This window comes from Geotrypetes seraphini, chromosome 17 (assembly GCF_902459505.1).
Source record: "Geotrypetes seraphini chromosome 17, aGeoSer1.1, whole genome shotgun sequence".
In the NCBI taxonomy this organism is placed as follows: domain Eukaryota; kingdom Metazoa; phylum Chordata; class Amphibia; order Gymnophiona; family Dermophiidae; genus Geotrypetes; species Geotrypetes seraphini.
Genome location: NC_047100.1, coordinates 49,239,426 through 49,259,617, shown reverse-complemented (window position 1 = coordinate 49,259,617; position 20,192 = coordinate 49,239,426). Strand labels below are relative to the sequence as shown.

The following is a 20,192-nucleotide window of genomic DNA, read 5'->3' as shown; positions in this document are numbered from 1 at the left end:
GTTCTTGCGTTTTCAAGTAGGGGGCTGGCACCTACAATACCGTGTCCTCCCCTTTGGCCTAGCATCGTCACCTCGAGTCTTCACCAAGTGCCTCGTGGTGGTCGCTGCTACCTTACGCTCCCAGGGCCTTCAGGTATTCCCCTACCTGGACGACTGGCTGATCAAAGCCCCGTCCAGGGAAGGGGTTATCTCAGCGACCCAACAGACTATTATAAGAACATAAGCAGTGCCTCTGCCGGGTCAGACCAGAGGTCCATCCCGCCCAGCAGTCCGCCCCCGCGGCGGCCCAACAGGTCATGACCTGCCTTAATCACCAGAAGGGGCCCCCTAGGTTTCTCATCGAAGTCCTATCTTCCCATCAATGTCCTAACCCTCCGGCCTTGCACCTGCACGACCTGGTGAGCTGTCTATACTTATGCAACACCCCAGCACCTCCCTCAGAACCCCACTGAGGGAGGTGCTGGGGTGTTGCATAAGTATAGACAGCTCACCAGGTCGTGCAGGTGCAAGGCCGGAGGGTTAGGACATTGATGGGAAGATAGGACTTCGATGAGAAACCTAGGGGGCAAGGGGGCCCCTTCTGGTGATTAAGGCAGGTCATGACCTGTTGGGCCGCCGCTGCCACATCAACGTGCTAGAGCTTCGGGCCATCTATCTCGCAGCTGTAGCTTTCCAACATCTGCTCCACGACCGGGTGGTTCTCATCCGAACCGACAACCAGGTAGCGATGTACTACGTAAACAAACAGGGGGGGACAGGGTCTTGGTCCCTTTGTCGGGAAGCCCTGCGCCTCTGGAAATGGGCAATCTCCAACAACACCTTCCTTCGAGCGGTGTACATACAAGGAGAACAAAACTGTCTGGCGGACAGACTCAGCCGCCTCCTCCAGCCACACGAGTGGTCACTACACTCTCAGACCCTACGACGGGTGTTCGAACAGTGGGGGACGCCTCAAATAGATCTGTTCGCATCCCCCCACAACCACAAGCTGCCTCTCTTCTGCTCCCGGATGTACTCCCCGGACCGGCTCGAGGCCGACGCCTTCCTCCTCGACTGGGAGGGAAGGTTTCTGTACGCGTTTCCGCCGTTTCCCCTGATCCTGCGGACGCTGGTCCATCTGAAAACGGTGCAAGCCACCCTGATCCTGATTGCTCCTCGCTGGCCACGCCAGTCTTGGTTTTCCCTTCTGCTCCAACTCAGCGTCAGAGATCCACTACCTCTGCCTCGGTTTCCCTCTCTACTATCACAGGGTCAGGGTTCGCTGTTACATCCCAATCTTCAATCTCTTCATCTGAATGCTTGGTTCCTCTCCCCCTGACTGCTCTCCCCGTGTCTCAATCAGTCAAGGAGATATTGGAGGCCTCTAGAAAGACCTCGACGAGAACCTGCTACGCCCAAAAGTGGACCAGATTCTCAACCTGGTGCTCCTCCCACAGCCAGGACCCGGTGTCGGTCCCCGTCCCTCTTGTCCTTGACTATTTGCTTCAATTATCTCATTCCGGCCTAAAGACCAACTCCATTCGAGTACACCTCAGTGCGATTGCGGCCTTTCATCAGCCCCTGGAAGGGAAAGCCCTCTCGCTCCATCCCTTAGTCTCTCGCTTCATGAAGGGTCTTCTGAATGTCCACCCTCCTCTCAAACCTCCTCCGGTGGTTTGGGACCTTAAACGTGGTTCTGGCTCAACTAATGAAACCTCCATTTGAGCCCCTAGACAAATGCCATCCAAAATTCCTCACTTGGAAGGTGATTTTCCTGCTTGCGCTCACTTCCGCCCGGCGGGTTAGTGAGCTACAAGCGCTGGTAGCGGACCCACCCTTCACGGTATTCCATCACGACAAGGTGGTACTCTGCACCCATCCAAAGTTCTTGCCTAAAGTAGTGTCTGATTTTCACCTCAATCAGTCCATTATCTTGCCTGTGTTTTTTCCCAAGCCCCACTCTCACCCCGGAGAGGTGGCGCTCCATACTCTTGACTGTAAGAGAGTGTTGGCCTTTTACCTCCAACGCACTCAGTCACACCGGAAAGTCCCACAATTGTTTTTGTCCTTCGACCCAAACCGGTTAGGTCACCCAGTCTCCAAGCGCACCTTGTCCAACTGGTTGGCCGACTGCATCTCCTTCTGCTACGCTCAGGCTGGTCTCACACTGCATGGTCGAGTAACAGGACACAAGGTCCGAGCGATGGCAGCCTCCGTAGCGTTCCTCAGGTCCACACCTATTGAGGAAATCTGCAAGGCTGCCACGTGGTCTTCGGTTCATACCTTCACCTCCCACTACTGTCTGGACTCACTGTCCAGGAGCGATGGCCGGTTCGGCCAATCGGTTTTGCGAAATCTATTTGCTTAAATTGCCAACTTCCCTCCATCCCTTTTCAGTTAGCTTGGAGGTCACCCACATGTGAGAATATCATGCCTGCTTGTCCTGGGATAAAGCACAGTTACTTACCGTAACAGGTGTTATCCAGGGACAGCAGGCATATATTCTCACAACCCGCCCACCTCCCCGAGGTTGGCTTCTTGGCTAGTTAAGTGAACTGGAGACCACGAGGGGATGCACCCCCTAGTGGAGCAGGAAGGCACGCATGCGTGGAGCAGCAGAGCAAACTTAAATCTTCAATCAAGTTTGCTTGAAAATGCTTCTGCATCGGGGCTCCGTAGATGACGTCACCCACATGTGAGAATATATGCCTGCTGTCCCTGGATAACACCTGTTACAGTAAGTAACTGTGCTTTTTGTGGACTGGCAGCTGTTGAAGAACACTGGGCTAAGTTGTGGGCCACACCCTGCCCATCTCCGCCCCCAGGCTCTGACCCCATAATAGTACTAATTATAACACCATTTTTCATATATACACACACACAATATAATCGTATTAACACATAATGGTTAACCACAAAATTAAACTACACAAAGCACACTGTATGCTTCTCAATATTCATTTCTACCAGAACACAGATAACCTCATGCAAATACATGACCAAAAACTAAAAATACTAATATATACAAACAATCCCTAAGATGCAAGATTCTGTATGCAGTACAACCCCAGAGGAAAAGAAACAAATGCATTTCTTCTTGAACTGACAGCAGAAGTAAATCAATCTCTAAAATAAAAAAATAAAAACATTCTCCCTACCGTTGTTGTCTCCCTCCCTCCATATTATGCCTTGCCTTCAGGCCATCTCCCTCTTCCTCAGTGCTGCAGTGCACAAAGCTGTGGGCAGCATCCTGCGCCTCATCTGGAAGCCTTCCCTCTGACGTTGCGACGTCAGAGAGAATGCTTCTGGTTCAAGCGCAGGACACGCATAAGAGCCTCTGCCCATGGCTTTGTGCACTGCAGCACTGAGGAAGAGGGAGCCGGCCCTAAGATAACGTCACATCGATTGCACCGTGAACTGGCAGATGAAGATCACTGTCTGGGGACCCAATGCACGTGCTGGCTTTGTGGATCGGCAGGAAATTTCTGCAGACCGGTGGTTGAAGAACACAGCTCTAGAGCAATGCATCTCAACCTTTTCAAGCCCAAGTAACCCCCTAAGCCTAACAAATACAAACCAAGTACCCCCACCCAAGCTTCAGCCTAGACCCACCCAAACTCCTCCCCTGCCTCCTCTCCCATAATAATTGTAATGCAATTTATTCCATCCATTTTTCATATACACACAATATAATCTTATTAATACATAATAGTAACCACAAAATTTAAAAAACACAAAGCACAATGTACACAGAGAAAATGTTAATTATTTATACAGTCAAACCTCGGTTTACGAGTGCATCAGTTTGCAAGTGTTTTGCAAGACGAGCAAAACATTCTCGCAATCCATGACTCGCAAACTGAGCATTGACTGGATTTGAGAGTCCCCCGCCCGCTAACTGGCATCACTCCCCCCCCTGCTTGCAAATGCTGCCACCCCCCCCCCCCCACTGCGAAAAGGCATCGCCCCCCTCACAAACTGGTATCCCCCGCCCTCCCATACTAAAAGCTTACCCCTCAAAGTGGCACCGGCACACGGCACCAACCCACAGGAGGTGCCGGTGCCCGAAGATCATGCCTCTCCTCTGACTGGGCCTTGAGCATCTGTGCATGCTCAAAGCCTTCTGGCTCTCATTCTCTCTAAAAATCTCGGAGCAGATGCTCAAGGCCCAGTCAGAGGAGAGGCACAATCTTCCGGCATCTCCTGTGGGTTGGTGCTATGTGCCGGTGCCACATTGGGGGGTAAGCTTTCAATTTGGACAGGCGGGGGATGCCAGTTTGCGAGGGCGGGCGATGCCGGTTCGCGGGAGGGAGGAGATGTGGAAGTGCACCAGTGGCCTTGGGGGTGGGGGGTCTTTTGGGGATTGGTGGGGTGGAGCAGCGCCGGTGGGTGGGGGGGAGGGTGGTAGGTGGAACGAATCAAGCGAGTTTCTCTTACTTTCTATGGGGAAACTCGCTTTGATATACGAGTAAATTGGTTTACGAGCATGCTTCTGGAACAAATTATGCTCATAAACCAAGGTTCCACTGTATTTGGGGTTTTTCAAAGATGTCAAGGCAAATGACTAAAATATGCAATGTCACCTCAGTTATCAACTATAGAAAAATAGACAAATATAGTGCAAAATATAGACAGCAGATATAAATTCTCAAAACTGACACATTTGATCACTAAATTGAAAATGAAATAATTTTTCCTACCTTTGTTGCCTGGTGGTTTCATGAATCTCTGGTTGCACTTCCTTCTGACTGTGTATCTTTCAGCCTCCTTCCTCTCCTTCTTTCTTTCTTTCTTTCTTTCTGTCTCTGTCTTCTCCTCCAGACCTCATTCCATTCTTCCATGAGTCCAGCTTTTCTTCCTCTCTCATCCCCCAGATCAATTTTCACCACTGCCTATTTCTCCTTCTGCCACCATTCTCCAAAACCATGCCATAACTCTCCCTCCATTCCTATGCCCAACATTCCTCCTTCTCCTTGCATCCCCATCAATCTATCCCTCTGTTCCCTCTCTCCCACCATATCCAACATTTCTCCCTTTCATCCTATTCCCCATGCATCTCTACTTCACTCCTCTCTATGCCCAATTTTCCTCTTCCTTTCCATCTCTTTCCCTCTCACTCTATTCCCTCCTTCCCATGTCCCAAGTTCGTACTCCCTCCCTTCTATGTCCCAAGTTCATGCTCCTTCCCCCTCACTGCCTTCCAGCTTTTGTCCCACTCCCTTCTTCCATTCCCCAAAGCCGATTTGCGCCGAAGCCTGCCTGCCTTCCGCCAAGCCGGCCCTCTGCCGATTCCTCCCCGCCCCCAGTGATTTTTGTGGTAGGGCGAGGATTATTTTGTTGTAGGGGCACCAGGATTCCCATGAAATCTACTTGATCTCATGCCTTCTTTTGTTTCTCTATTAGAATACATAGGGCTAGATGCACTAAAGTCAGCAATCGTCGCTAAACCTGTTTTCTTTAGCAACTCTCCAGACCAGCCCAGTTCACTGATGGGTAATAGCTCACTATGACCAGTAGGTGGAGACGGAGACAAAACCTTTTGGCTGTAATACAAGTAGCTGTGCTTCCCCCTAATATATTCAGTCTGTTCTCAGTCTCCAAGCAGATGAGGTAGGCTGTTGCTAGTGTTCCCTGGGTTAATGTAGGCCTGTTGGAAGTTATTTAGTGTCCTCCTTGTCCCCGTCTGGTGCCGGACTGAGCTTGGGGGGACCCTTTTGGGGGTCTGTCTGACCTCAGAGGGTCATGAGTTGAGTAGAGGTGCCTCAGCTGTAAGCCTTGCCACCGATACCAGCAAGGCATATGGCTTAGAGAGCCAGTGGAGTTTGTTCTGACAGGGAAAAAAAATCCTGAGGCAGTGCCGGTCTGAAGGGAAGCCTTCAGTTGACTGTAACTGATTTTTATTGCTTACCAGCACTCTTTCCTTAGCTAAGTCATAAATTGTGCAATGAACACTTATAAAGGGAAAAAGTGCTCATTGCGCTCCAGACGCAAGGTCAATGACACTGGCCTGTGTGCGCAGTGTGCTGGCCACCACAATGGGGAATCCTCGTTGATTTCAGGTGCTGGTGTCCAGGGATCCTCTTCGCGAATGCCTCGCACACTGACGGCATGGAAGCCCGGGCTTTCCTCAGCCGCCAACGGTCAGGGAAATGGGGTTTATCTTACTGCCGAAGCTGCTGGGGACTCCCTTACTGCTGCTGCCGGTTTGCCTTGCTGTTGGGGTGGTTCAGGCCTGTTAACCGCTACAGGCCTTGGGGGCATTTTTCTTGGCAGGCTTTGCTCCAATTTTGGCGGGAAGCGCCTCTATTTTGTCTGCAGCCTCAGGTGACCTTCCCCCTGTATTCGAAAGATGGGCAGGTTTCTGCTGGATCCTCTGCTTTGGCAGCAAGTTCCATTGGGCCACCATGTCCTTTTCCCCTGATTTTGTTTTAGCCTTGTGCGGGGCTTATCTTCAGACAGCCAAAGGTCCTGCTTCCACCCCGGGGGTTTTGGGGAAGGATGTTTCCTTTTGCATCCACTCTGGCTCAGTCCCCTCAATGCTGGTTTTGTGTCTGTCTCCTTCCCTTTCGTCTAAGCGGCTGAGGGTCCCTTGGGACAATGATTTTTTGTATGGGGAGCGGTTTTTGCTTGATGAGGACCTGGACCCCCTATTGGACCTCCAGGATCCTCTCGGGGGGATGGATGCTGCTGGTTGAGGTTTTTTGGTTCCGCCACCTGGCAAGGTGGTGCTCATCTTTCAGCAGGAAGAGCTCCAGGAGTTTATTCTTCAGGTTTCCTTGGTGTTGCACTTTGAGGAAGACGGAAAGGACCCCCTGCTTTGGAGGATCCGCTCAGCTTCCTACTCTTTTCCTATGCATCAAGGATATTCAGGATATTGTGCTTATGCAGTGGAAAGTGCCGGAGTCGCCCTTTCGTTTTGCACGCTCTATGGCTCGCCTGTATCCCATCTTGGAGGGGAATACCTTGAAATCACCAGTGGTGGATGCGGTGGTTGTGGCCATCGCGAAATGGCATATGGTGCCGGTTGAGGATGGCTCAGTTATGAGTGACTCGAAGGAGTGTAGGTTAGAGTGTCTCCTTAAGCAGAATTTTGATGTCGCTGCCCTAGCGGTCCAGGCAACAATGTGTGGTGGTCTGGTGGTTCGGGCTTGTTTTCTGTGTGCCGAGCGTTTCCTTTACCGGTCTTTGGTGGAACAGGAAGTAACCAAAATTGAGATTGGTGCTTCTTATCTCGCAGATGCCATTTATGATCATTTTCGGGCTCCTGTGGCTCCGGGCTTGGTCAGCGGATGCAGTATTTAAAGCTAAGCTGATGAAATTTCCCTTTAGGGGGTCTTTCTTGTTTAGCGAGGATTTGGACAAGTTGGTTCAGATCTTAATGGACTCTAAGGTGCCCTGTCTTCCTGAAGACCATGCCCGCCCGCCCGCCTGTAAGGGGTGGTGTGGCTCGGGGGCATTTGCATGATTTCCAGATTCCCTGGTTGTGGAGCAGCTTCCTTTCCTACCGCTAGGTCTCCCTGGGGCTGTTTCTTTCAGCGCATGCAGTCCTCTTGGAGGGGGGGGGCTGATTTGTTCACCCGCCCAATGACTCCTTGCTGGCACCTCTCCTGGTGTTGGTGGGCACCTAGTTATGGGGTTTTTATCAGGGGTGGGCCAAGATCACAACAGTACTGGAGGTGATTCAGGATGGTTATGATCTGGAGTTTTCTCGCTTCTCCTTGCCAGGCGATATGGAAAAAAGTAGCAGCAAAAGCATGGAAAAAGCAGTAGCAGCATGGAAAAAGCCGGCAGTAGCAATAAGGGAGTCGCCAAACGCTTCAAAGGCTGCGTGATCTCAAAGCTGTAGATCAAGTATCTCCTCAGGAGTGTTGCACAACTCGTACTCTATTTACTTCATGGTGCCTAAGAAAGAGGGGACTTTTCGGCCCATGTTGGATCTGAAGGGGGTCAACAGGGCTCTCCGAGTTTTGTCTTTTTGCATGGAGACCCTGAGATCTGTCATTCTGGTAGTTCAGCTGGGGGAATTCTGGACCTCTCTTGACCTGAAGGAGGCCTACTTGCATATTCCAATTCAGGCCTCCCATCAGTGGTTCCTTCACTTTGCGTACTTGGGATAGCACTATCAGTTTTGTGCACTTCCTTTTGGTCTGGCTACGGCTCCGCAGATGTTCACCAAGATTATGGTGGTCGTGGCGGCTGCCTTGCACAAAGAGGTCATTCTGATTCACCCCTATCTGGACGACTGGTTGATCCGAGCAAAGTCTTTTCAGGAGAGCTCCTGGGTTTCGGCTTGGGTTGTGGAGTTCCTGCAGTTGCTGGGGTGGGTAGTCAACCTGTCTAAGAGCCAGTTGGCTCCGTCTCAGCACCTGGAGTACCTGGGGGTTCTCTTCGACACCAGCTTGTGGAAGGTCTTTCTGCTGGAGGCCCGAGAGTTCAAGTTGCAGTCACAGATTCGTCTTCTGATGGCTTCCCAGTCCTCAGGTGCAGTATTGTCTCTAGGTCTTGGGGTTGATGGCGGCATCCCTGGACATGGTTCGGTGGACCCAGGCTCACATGTGCCCGCTTCAGTATGCTCTGCTGCAGCGGTGGTTGCCCCAATTGCAAAATATCCTCTGCGGGGATTGGTTCGTCGCAATCTCCGTTGGTGGCTCCATTCTTCCAGTCTGGTGCAGGGAGTTAGTCTCAATCAGCCTCAGTAAACCATGCTTCTCAAGGACGCCAGTTTCCTCGGCTGGGCGGCTGGGGAGCTCAGTCAAGTTTCAAGTTTATTAAGTATTTGATTAATCGCTTATTCAAATATCTAAGCAAGTCACTTGGCTCAGGGAAGCTGGTCGCTGGAGGAGGCATCTTGGTCGATCAATGTTCTGGAGACCAGAGCCATCTGACTGGCTTTGCTCGCGTTCCTGTACATGTTTCTTCCGTGGTCCATGGTGGGCAGAGTTCTTTGCATTGCTCGGCACCCCAGCTGCGTGATCCTGGTGACTGGACTGGCCCAGGGACCCGTGGTAGGTAGATCTGGTTTGTCATCTTGTGTCAGATCCTCTCTCACTGCTCCTCTCGCCCTTTTGTCTTACAGCTTGGCTCTTGAGAGGGAGCGCCTAGGTAAAAAAGGTTATTCGGATAAAGTGATCTCCACTCTTGGGGTCCCGGAGGCATTCCACTTCTCGGGCTTATGTACATGTTTGGCATATTTTTGAGGAGTGGTATGCTGCACGTGGAGTGGTTTCCTTTTGTGCCTCTTACCTCACAGCTGGGAGTTCTCTCCGGGTTCAGCTTGTGGCTTTGTCTGCGTTTCGCGGTTTGCTGCATGGTAGGCTTTTAACCTCTTCTCTGGACGTGATTTGTTTTTCAGCCTCCGGTGTGGCTTTCAGTTCCTGCCTGAAATCTCAGTCTGGTACTGTCCGTTCTCATGCACCCTCCCTTGAGCCCCTGAGTTCTTCCTTGTTGAAGGATCTTACTCTTAAGGTGGTCTTCCTGGTGACCATTACTTCTGCAAGATGCTTTTCAGAGCTGCAGGCTTTCTCTTGTAGGCCTCCCTTCCTGGAGTTTTCTAGGGAGCGCATTGTGCGGCGGCCTATTCTTTCTTTCTGCCAAAGATGGTTTCGCCTTTTAATGACAACCAGTTCGTGGTCCTCCTGGTCTTAGGTAGTCGGGAAGGCTCTTTGGAAGAGAGGCAGTTGCGCAACTTGGATGTCTGACGGGTCCTTCGCTCTTATGTTCAGCAGACCCAAGAGTTCCGGAAATTGGATCATCTTTTTGTCCTCTTGCGGGTTCTTGTAAGAGGGATGGTGCTTCCAAGGCCCCCATTGCACACTAGATCAAAGAGAGTATTGCTTCTGTGTATCTTCTTCAAAAGTTGTCTGTTCTTGATTTATGGCTCATTCTACTCGGGGTCAAGCTGCTTCTTGGGATGAATCTCCTCTGGTGCCTCTGGTGGATATCTGTAAAGCGGTGGTCTCCATTCCTTTGTGTGACACTACCGTGTGAATGTTCATGTCATGACATGGTGTTTGGGGAGCACGTGCTTGTGACGGCCCCTTCAGTGGTCACACTCATGATGGGTACTGCTTTGGTACGTGCCATCAGTGAGGTGTGCTGGTCTGGAGAGATGCTTAAGAAGGAGAAATTAGGTTCTTACCTGCTAATTTTCTTTCTTCTAGTCTCTCCGGACCGGCACAGCCCCGCCCTATCTGTCTGTCTCTGTTCTTTAGGGATTTGCATGAAGAGTGCATTTTTTTTTCTGCGGGATTTTGTGTGTTTGTTTTTTTTTTTTAAATCTTTATTCATTTTCAGAAATTACAACAAGTGTACAATAATCACTCAGAAATATATTAATTAATCACTTGACAATCTTATTTGTAATCCTCTAAATATATAAATATAAAAGAATCCCATTCCTCCCACCCATATATTAATAATTAACAATTATCAATTATTGTCATTCATATTCCCACCCCCCCTTTATCTTAACCAATACCCAAGAGTGCCATCAGTGAGGTGTGCTGGTCTGGAGAGATGCTTAAGAAGGAGAAATTAGGTTCTTACCTGCTAATTTTCTTGTGTTTAAGATGTCTTATCATTAGAATAAATAATCAATGGCCCCCAAATCTTTTTAAACTTATTAGAATTATCTTGTGTTTTTGATAGGTTAGGGGAGATTAAAAGAACAGCGGCCTTTGGCTCAGCTGAAGTAGCTGTTGCGCTGTGGGGCCGTTTCTGAAGGTCCTTCTCCTATTCAAGTTCCAACAGTATTTTCTCTTAAGTTTGTTCCTCCTTTGGGGAGTGTTGCTGCTGTTATAATTCACATTTATTAGTTTCTTAGTTCTGCTTGGCTATTCGGCAGACTGAGTGTACTTGGGACTGCACAACCCACTTGTACTACAGCCGAAAGTTTGTCTCAGTTTCCATCTGCTGGTCAGGGTGAGCTATTACCCATCAGTGAGCTGTGCTGGTCTGGAGAGAATCAAAGAAAGAAAATTAGTAGGTAAGAACCTAATTTCTCCCTTCCTCAGATTATAACCAGACCAGAAATGTGTCATCAATAAAATGTTTACACAGATACAAATGTGTGGGGAAAAAACTCTGAAGAATACAAAAATCTGAGGTCTTTTATCCTCCTTTTAAGAAGCTTCTTCAGCAAAATGTATTTACAGTCAGCATATTTTTACATCTAGACATTGAAAAAATACAACACTTCTCCCTCCCTATTTGCGGGGGTTAGGGGCAGAGCTGACCCGTGAATAGGGAAAATTTGCGAATAACTTTTGGGCCGGCTCTGACCCAGTCCCAGACCTAACCTGGTGGTCTAGCGGTGACGCAAGGCAGGAGCGATTTTCCTACACTCCTGCCCCGTGCAGAGCAGTGCTGTGAGTTCCTGTGGTCTCATGAGACTACAACAGGAACTCCCATTGTAGTCTCATGAGACCACAGGAACTCGCAGCACGGCTCTGAATGGAGCAGGAGTGTAGGAAGAGATTGCTCCTGCCCCACATCGCCGCTAGACCACCAGGTAAGGTCCGTGCTCCTGGGGTGGCTGCTCTCTTCCGATTGCCTCCCTCCTTGCCCTGATCCAAGTTCTGGGGCTGTTTTTTTTTTTTTTTAATGCGGACTGCCAATGAGCAATTCTCGGAGGGGGGGGGCTGGCTGGCCCCCCCAAAAAATAATCACAAATAATCAAAACTGTGAACATCGAAACCGATAATAGGGAGGGGGAAGTGTACTGATACATCAAGACCTAAGTTGTTTTTTTTGATCTCCCCAACTTTGATGTTTACCGTATTTTCACGCATATAATGCGCGCGTTATACACGATTTTACAAACCGAGTATAACCATGCGCGTTATATTCGTGAGCGCGTTATCCCCCCTTTTTTTTTTTTTTTACATAGTTGCCCCCCCCCCGACGTCCGATTCACCCCGCAGGACCGCTCGCACCCCCACGCTGAAGGACCGCTTGCACTCGAACACGCATCCCCACCCCGAAGGACCGCTCGCATCCCCCCCCCCCCATCATGTAGAAGCTGCCTACCATCGTCCTGCTGCTTCCTCTGCCGGCGGTCCTGCCCCTTCTCTTAGCCCTGCATCCACGCTGCTTCCTCTTCCGGCGGTCCCGCCCTTTCTGTGACATCAGAGAAAGGGCGGGACCGCCGGAAGAGGAAGCAGCGTAGACGCAGGGCTAAGAGAAGGGGCAGGACCGCCGGCAGAGGAAGCAGCAGGACTACGGTAGGCAGCTTCTACATGATGGGGGGGGGGGTGTGGGGAGGCTGTGGGGGTGCGAGCGGTCCTTCAGGGTGGGGGTGCGAGCGGTCCTGCGGGGGGTGAATCGGACGTCCGGGGGGGGGGCATCAGGGTGGGGACAGGACTTCAAGGGGGACAGGAGAGTCGGGGTGGGTCAGAGGAGAGTCGGGCTGGCCAGAGGAGAGTCGGGGCGGGCTAAAGGAGAGTCGGGCTGGCCAGAGGAGAGTCAGGGCGGGCGAAAGGAGAGTCGGGCTGGCCAGAGGAGAGTTGGGCAGCGACGGGAGAGTCGGGGCGGCATGCGCGGTATAGGGGTGTGCGCGGTACATAAAAATTTATTTACATAAATTACAGTTTCCCGCGCGCTATACCCGTGTGCGCGTTTTACACGGGTGCGCGGTATATGAGTGAAAATACAGTACTTAAATCATGCCATTTTAACTGAGTAATAAAATGATGCTATTTACCTTTTCAGACCCAAGCCAGCACTAGCACACAAGGGGCATCTTCTCCAACTGGTGTAGTTCCCGGCACAAAATGTGGTAAGTAGTTTTGAGCTGGTAAATATAATAATAATAATTTATTCTTGTATACCACCAAAGCCATAATAGTTCGAGGCAGTTTACAATGAGATTTTTAAGTAGCAGTGAAGCAGTTTACCTTATGGCTAGTGTGCAGGATCGCAGGTCCAAGTTGCTGCCTGTGAATAGATCCCATCCTTCCAGGGGTTCGGGGCATTCTAATTTTTGTCCTTCAGATGCTCTCATCTGTACTCTGGCTTTTCTACGGAACAACAGTCCTCTTTGTCTGCCAGACTGCGCTTTGGCGGGTCTCGATGTCAGCAGTCCACGGGAAGTCAGCCAGTGGCTTCAGCAAAGAAATAGTTCTGATGCCAGGCCTGTGTCTCCTCCCCTGCGCATCGAGGGCGGTTATCAGCCTTTCTTGCAGAATGGCAGGCCATTTCCTCAGGCCGTTGGGTCCTGGAGATTCTCAGGGATGGCTACAAACTGGAGTTTCTCTGTCCGCTGAGTATTTCCTGGATTCTTCTGCAGTCCGCCTCGAGAAGGTGCTTTGGGCAGGCCACAATTTGTATGCTCCTGGATATTGTGGCGTAGAACAGTCTTGCATGGTGGTTGCAACCCATCTTGCTTTCCAGGAGCCTTACCCTCTGGATCTCAGATTGGGTGATTCTGTCTGCAGATGCGAGTCTTAAAGGTTGGGGAGTGGTGTGTATGACCGTACCTGTTTAGGGTCAGTGAGCGCCTTCAGAGTGCAAGTGGTATCAATTGCCTAGAACTTCGGGCAATTCAGCTGACTCTTCTCCACTTCAAGAGTCGTCTCTGTCTTCGAGCCATCCGTGTCTTCTCGGATAATGCCACGGCAGTGGCTTACGTCACTCAACAGGAGCATAAGGAGCCCCTCTATGAATGTGAAGGCTTAGCTTCTGTTTTGCTGGGCAGAGAGAAACCTTGTAGCACTGTCTGCGGCACACATGGCAGGAATGGACAACGTTCAAGCAGATTTTCTCAGTCAGATGCTGGACCCTAGAAAATGATCCCTGTCTCATGCTCAAGTGCATAGTGGATCAGTGGGGTGCCTTACATTGGACCTCATGGTGATGCGGCCAACAAGAAAGCCGATCGATTCTTCAGTCGTTGTCAAAAGGCCAGCAGCGAAGGTTCTGGTTCAGCCCTGGCCACGGGAAGGTCTCTTCTAAGTGGCCAATGATAGGGTGTCTCTTGAGGTGGATAGTGGTCCACAAAGTTCCAGTGATTCTGGTTGCACCCAATTGGCCAAGGTGGCTGTGGTATGCCAATTTGGTTCGGCTCCAGCTGAATCGGGGGGCTCCAGCTACCTTGTCATTCTCACCTTCTCACACAGGGTTCGATTGCGATGCAGAATCCGGACCACTTTGGTCATACGGCATGGCTCTTGGGCACGCAGCTTTAACTAGCCGAGGATGTTCTTCAGCTGTGATTGCCACGTTTCTTCACAGCAAAAGGAAGTCCACAGTGGCATCTTATGCAAAGGCCTGGAGGTGTTAAAGGCCTGGTGCGCCCTTAGATAGGTGGACCTGTTACTATCAATTCCTCGGGTCCTGGAGTTTCTGCAGGATGGCCTGAAGAAGGAGCTAGCTGTAGCTTCACTCCGGGTACAGATTGCTGGTCTTTCGTGTATGGGCTCTCCTCTGCGGGGTTCATTAGCAGCTCATCCAGATGTAGCTCGTTTTCTATCGGATGCTCCGTGATTTAGGCCTTCCAAGTCCGACCTGGAATCCTAATCTGGTTCTTCACTTTCTGACTCATCTGCCATATGAGTTTCTGGGGCTAATGTCTGAGTTGTCTCACAATCAAGACGGTCTTCTTAGCCCGTAAGGTTTCGGAGCTTCAGGCTATTGAATGACACAGGGACAAATTTTTCTCTGTTTCTGAGGGAACTCGTTTTCCCGTCTAGGTCTTTTCCTGTCCCTGCTCCATTCCTGCAAGCTCTGTCCTCATCAGCACAATCCTCAAACACTTTAAAATCATAAGTGGTTTGTGCGGTTAGGGCTGACTTGGATTTTAAGGCTCTGTTCTTTTCTGGGGATTTTCTTATGTCTCATTGGGGATAATTGAATAACATGGCTAAGTGGTTTGCAGAAATTTCAACTTGAAATTGTTGCCATTTTCACAAGTCTTGAGTTTACCTGGTGTATATAGGAGAAAGCATGTTGTACTTTGAACTAATGTAGTGCCAACATGATGATTTTAAATTCTGCAAAATTACATCACTTATTGTGTAAAATTGAATTTGCATTTATCCTAGCCTTCAATTAACATTGTAGCCCAATTGAATTCACAGCTATCCCAGACACATCTACTTATCAGTATGATGAAGCCTCCGGTTATTACTTTGATCCCCAAACAGGACTCTACTATGATTCTAACTCCCAAGTAAGCACAAGTTTTGCTTGTTTGTTTGTTTTTTTAATTTGTCTATGTTAGTGCTTGGTTCAATAAGTAATTTGTTTACATTTAAAATAAAAGTACAAACTTCTGTAGTCTAGATGTTCAGTGGTACGCATAGGTGGGTAGCCCAAGATTCATGAATATGGAAATGAGCTTGAGAGAGAGTTATCCTGGATCTCAACTAGAATGTTTCATTTCTCCCATCAGTACTATTATAATGCTGCAACCCAACAGTACCTGTACTGGGATGGAGAGAAACAAACCTACCTTCCTGCCGCAGAGAGTATAGCCCAGCAACAACCAGCTAATATACCTTCCAACTCCAAGGAAAGTAAGGAGAAGAAAGAGAAACCCAAGAGCAAGACAGCACAACAGGTAAGATGAAATAGAGAGGGGAATTTTATTCTAAATTTAGCAGGGGCCTACTAAATTACCATAATCTCCATTTTAAGACTTGTTCTTTATGGACAAGCAGGATGAGTCATCCGCAACAGGTAATGGTGTCAATTTAAAATTAAGCTAACATATTAAACTATCTTTATCATTGTTCAGTAGAATTACACTGAACTGATAGTAATTTCTTAATTTTCTAATTATATATTTTATTATAATTGTTATGTGTATTGGGAGGGAAGGGAAAAGAGGGGTTTAAATTTTAACAACAATTATACATATTAGGTAATACAGATATTTTAGGTATTGTTTATAAATACAGAATAATATATTGTATTTACAGTGATACATGAAAGGAATTCAAGTGTATGTTTTATGAGATCTTTTTAAATTTCTGTGTTACACTTGATATATGAAAATGAATAAAAATTTTAAACAAGTAATTTCTTAATTTCTGCATCCTTGGTGATTGCAACAGAATATCTATTGTCAAAGGTTATGAAATCACAATTCTTTATTGTCCTTCCAGACAAGCACAGAAACGGATGGGTTTACACTCCTCTGCCAGCAGGTGGAGACTGACTTTTGGCATCAGTACAAGTGGGCTGTGCAGTCTCTCTTACAATCAGTCTTTTCTCAGTCTCCAGCAGGTAGAGTGGTCTGTTCAGTCTGTGCTGAAGTTTGTTAAGGCCTGTTGGATCTGATTAGTGAATCTTTCTTGTCCTCCTCTCTTCGCCGCGTGATAGCAGCGGCGAAGAGAGGAGGAGTGAGAGGAGACAAGCCAGGGGAGAGAGGAGACAGGGGCCGGAGACCAGCTTCAGAAGCGGCGAGGAGCGGGTAGCGGTGAGAGGAGGCTCCGCCCACCCCCACCGCGTCAGCGCAGCGTCATCGCCCAGACTCCCCCTTGAAGGAGGGGAGCCGCGGCGCGAAGGCAACCAGAGCCGCGTGATAGCAGCGGCGAAGAGAGGAGGAGTGAGAGGAGACAAGCCAGGGGAGCCAGAGAGAGGAGACAGGGGCCGGAGACCAGCTTCAGAAGCGGCGAGGAGCGGGTAGCGGCGAGAGGAGGCTCCGCCCACCCCCACCGCGTCAGCGCAGCATCATCGCCCAGACTCCCCCTTGAAGGAGGGGAGCCGCGGCGCACAGCCGTAAGGCGAGCGGAAAAGGCGCTCGCCTTAGCGAGAGCGCCTTTGCGAAGGGCCTTAAGAAGGGCAGGCCGGGTCACTATATTCAAGGACTCCAAGAAAGGAAGACAGCAAGGTAAGGAAGTATACACATACACGCACACACAAGCAAAAGGGAAGCAAACCCAGAAAAGAAGGAAGGAGTAGGCCCAGGAAGGACCACACATCAAAGGAACAATAGCAAGGGCAGAAGACAGGGTAGAAGCAGGCCAAGAAGGTAGCGCACACACATACACAGAGACAGCAGTAACAAGCTCAGCAGGACAAGAAAAGGCGAACTCAAGAGAGAACACAAGCTAAAGGAGAAGGCAGCCACAGAGGGTAAACAAGGGGCAAATAGCACAAGCGCATAAGTAAAAGGAAGCAAAAGACGAAGAAGGTAAGGAAGAGCCAGGCACAGGAGTGAACACACTAGCAAAGAGCAACAGGATGCCTAGAGAGCGGACAAATATGGAAGCGGAAGGAACCCGAAGGATGAGCTTCCCAGTGTACTGCACGGACTGCCACATGTATGACTACCTCCCCTCCGGGCAGCAGTCATATGTGTGCGGACGATGTCAGGAAATGGAGAGCTTGAAGAGAGAAGTCAGTCGACTGAAGCTCAGGATCCAGGAGCTGGAGGGACTCTACATCTCCGAAGCCCCCTTCCAGACAGCCGAAGACCCCATGCGAGAGAGGTACATCGAGGAACAGGTCAGGGAGCTCGAGAGGTTCATCGAGGATGCCTACAGGAGAGTGGAAGAACAGGAGCACGGAAATGAGGAAGACACACAGAGCAGAGGACAAGAAACATCTGACACCAAGGTAGAGGATACCCACGGAGGAACCTTGCTGGAAGAAACGAAGAACACCAAGGACACAGACCTGCGACCGACACGGAGGCTGAAAGAAGGGAAATCTGCAATCCTGGTGGGAGACTCAATCCTGAGGCACGTTGACAGTCACATAGCAGGAGGGAAAGAGGATCGGCTAGTGACCTGTCTCCCAGGAGCGAGAACAAAGGACATCGTTGACAAGATTGAGAGAATCCTGGAAGGAGCAGAGACGGAAGAGACAGCAGTGATAGCCCACGTCGGGACGAAAGATGTCACCAGGAGGGACTACAGCAAGAATGCACTGACTGAACAATTCAAGATCTTAGGAAGGAAACTGAAGATGAGGACCCAGAGGATAGCCTTCTCAGAGATCCTGCCAGTACCGAGGGCAGAAACGAAGAGGCAGACGGAGCTACAATCAATTAACGCATGGATGAGAAGATGGTGTGAGGAAGAGGGATTTCTCTTCGTGAGGAACTGGACAACGTTCTGGGGAAAGAACAAGCTTTTCAAGAAGGATGGTCTACACCTGAGCAAGGCGGGAACTAGACAACTAGCAAATAACGTCAGAAGAGCGATAGAGCAAGCTTTAAACTAAGGAGAAGGGGAAAGCCGACAGTCGACCTGGTATCGACGGTTCGGGAAACAGTATCCAGTGAGGGTACTGAGGGGAAAGATTACGGGGAAGACACAAGTGGCAAGCAACAGACTATGAACAAACAAGGGAGTCAGATGAAGCGAGAGGGGGAAAGGATGAGCATGCTGAAAGGGGAAGTCAAAATGGGACTGGATGATGAGAAGGAACAGGAGGAGGACAATAGGAACACGCCACAAGGGGAAGGCAATATGAATCTACCACAAAGAGAGGACAAAAGAGACAATACTCAGGAGTTGGCAGGGCAGGAAGGGGACAGAATGAAGAATGGAATGCAAGGGAAAATAGAAAGGAAGGGAAAATGCCAGGAGTTGAACTGCATGTATACTAATGCAAGGAGCCTAAAGAACAAAATTGGGGAACTAGAAGTCATGGCCAATAATGAGAGACTAGACATCATAGGGATCACGGAAACATGGTGGAACGAGGAAAACAAATGGGACATAGTACTGCCAGGATACAAACTCTACCGAAAAGACAGGACTTACCAGAAAGGGGGAGGAATAGCACTATACATAAGGGATACCATTCACTCAACCAATGTGGACACAGCAGCGACAAATGCCCAACTGGAGTCATTGTGGATCAAAGTACCAGGAAGCAACGGATCCGAGATAAAGATGGGACTGTTCTACCGTCCACCTGGGCAAACTGAAGCTGAGGATACAGAAATGGTAGCCGAGCTGAGAAGGGAATGCAAGAACCCAAACACCATAGTTATGGGAGATTTCAACTATCCTGGTATAGACTGGTGTCTTGGAATTTCAAAATGTGCAAGGGAAACGGAGTTCCTGGAGGCAGTCCAGGACTGCTTCATGGAACAACTTGTCGAGGCACCAACGAGAGGATCAGCGATTCTGGATCTGATCCTCAATGGGCTGAAAGGACCCGCAAAGGATGTGGAGGTCATGGGACCACTAGGAACCAGTGACCACAACATGATTCAGTTCAAAGTGCAAGTAGGACTACCTATGGGAAAGAGAACCAAGGCAACAACATTTAACTTCAAGAAAGGGAACTATGATGCCATGAGACAAATGGTGAGAAAGAAGCTCAGAAACAGCTCCAAGGAAACTCGGACTGTGGAGCAAGCCTGGTCCCTATTCAAGGACACAGTAAACAAGGCGCAAAATCTATATATACCAAGATTTAGGAAAGGTTCCAAGAAGAATCAGACGAGGGACCCTGCATGGATAACCAGTGAAGTAAAGAAGGTGATAGGAGACAAGAAAATATCATTTTGGAAGTGGAAAAAAGATAAAACTGAAGGAAACTGGAGAGAGCACAGGAAGCATCAAAAAGAATGTCACCGAATAGTCAGGAAAGCCAAGAAAGAGTATGAGGAGAGACTGGCCAAGGAAGCAAGAAATTTCAAACTATTTTTCCGATATGTGAAAGGGAAACAGCCAGCGAAGGAGGAGGTGGGGCCCCTGGATGAGGGTGACCGGAAGGGAGTGGTGAAAGAGGAAAAAGAAGTGGCTGGTAGGCTAAACAAGTTCTTCTCGTCGGTCTTTACAATAGAGGACACATCCAGTGTGCCAGAACTGGAAAAAATCTTCAGGGGAGATCAAGAGGGGAAATTATCATGCATGGAGGTAAGCCTCGAAGACGTTCTCAGGCAGATAGATAGATTAAGAACGGATAAAGCTCCGGGCCCAGACGGGATCCACCCGAGAATACTGAAAGAGCTCAGAGATGAAACAGCAGAGCTACTGCAGCATATTTGCAACCTGTCCTTGAGAACAGGGGTAATCCCGGAGATCTGGAAGATAGCAAATGTTACAGCGATCTTCAAAAAAGGATCGAGAGGCGACCCGGGAAACTTCAGACCGGTGAGCTTAACCTCTGTTCCGGGGAAGATGGCCGAATCACTGATCAGGGAAGGTATCAATGAGCATATAGAAAAAAATAATCTGATGAGATCGAGCCAGCATGGTTTCTGTAAAGGCCGATCATGCCAGACAAATCTACTGCATTTCTTTGAGGGG

At 49.3% G+C, this 20,192-nt stretch overlaps 1 protein-coding gene across 1 annotated transcript in view; it reads left to right on the top strand.

Annotated features, from left to right (window-relative positions):
- RBM5 (RNA binding motif protein 5) overlaps positions 1-20,192 on the top strand; it is a 333,945-nt gene that overhangs the window by 246,487 nt on the left and 67,266 nt on the right. The window contains exons 17-19 of the mRNA XM_033925757.1: positions 12,688-12,754; positions 15,054-15,145; positions 15,368-15,535. Of these exons, the coding sequence (XP_033781648.1) occupies positions 12,688-12,754; positions 15,054-15,145; positions 15,368-15,535 (327 nt within the window). The remainder of the gene's footprint in view (positions 1-12,687; positions 12,755-15,053; positions 15,146-15,367; positions 15,536-20,192) is intronic.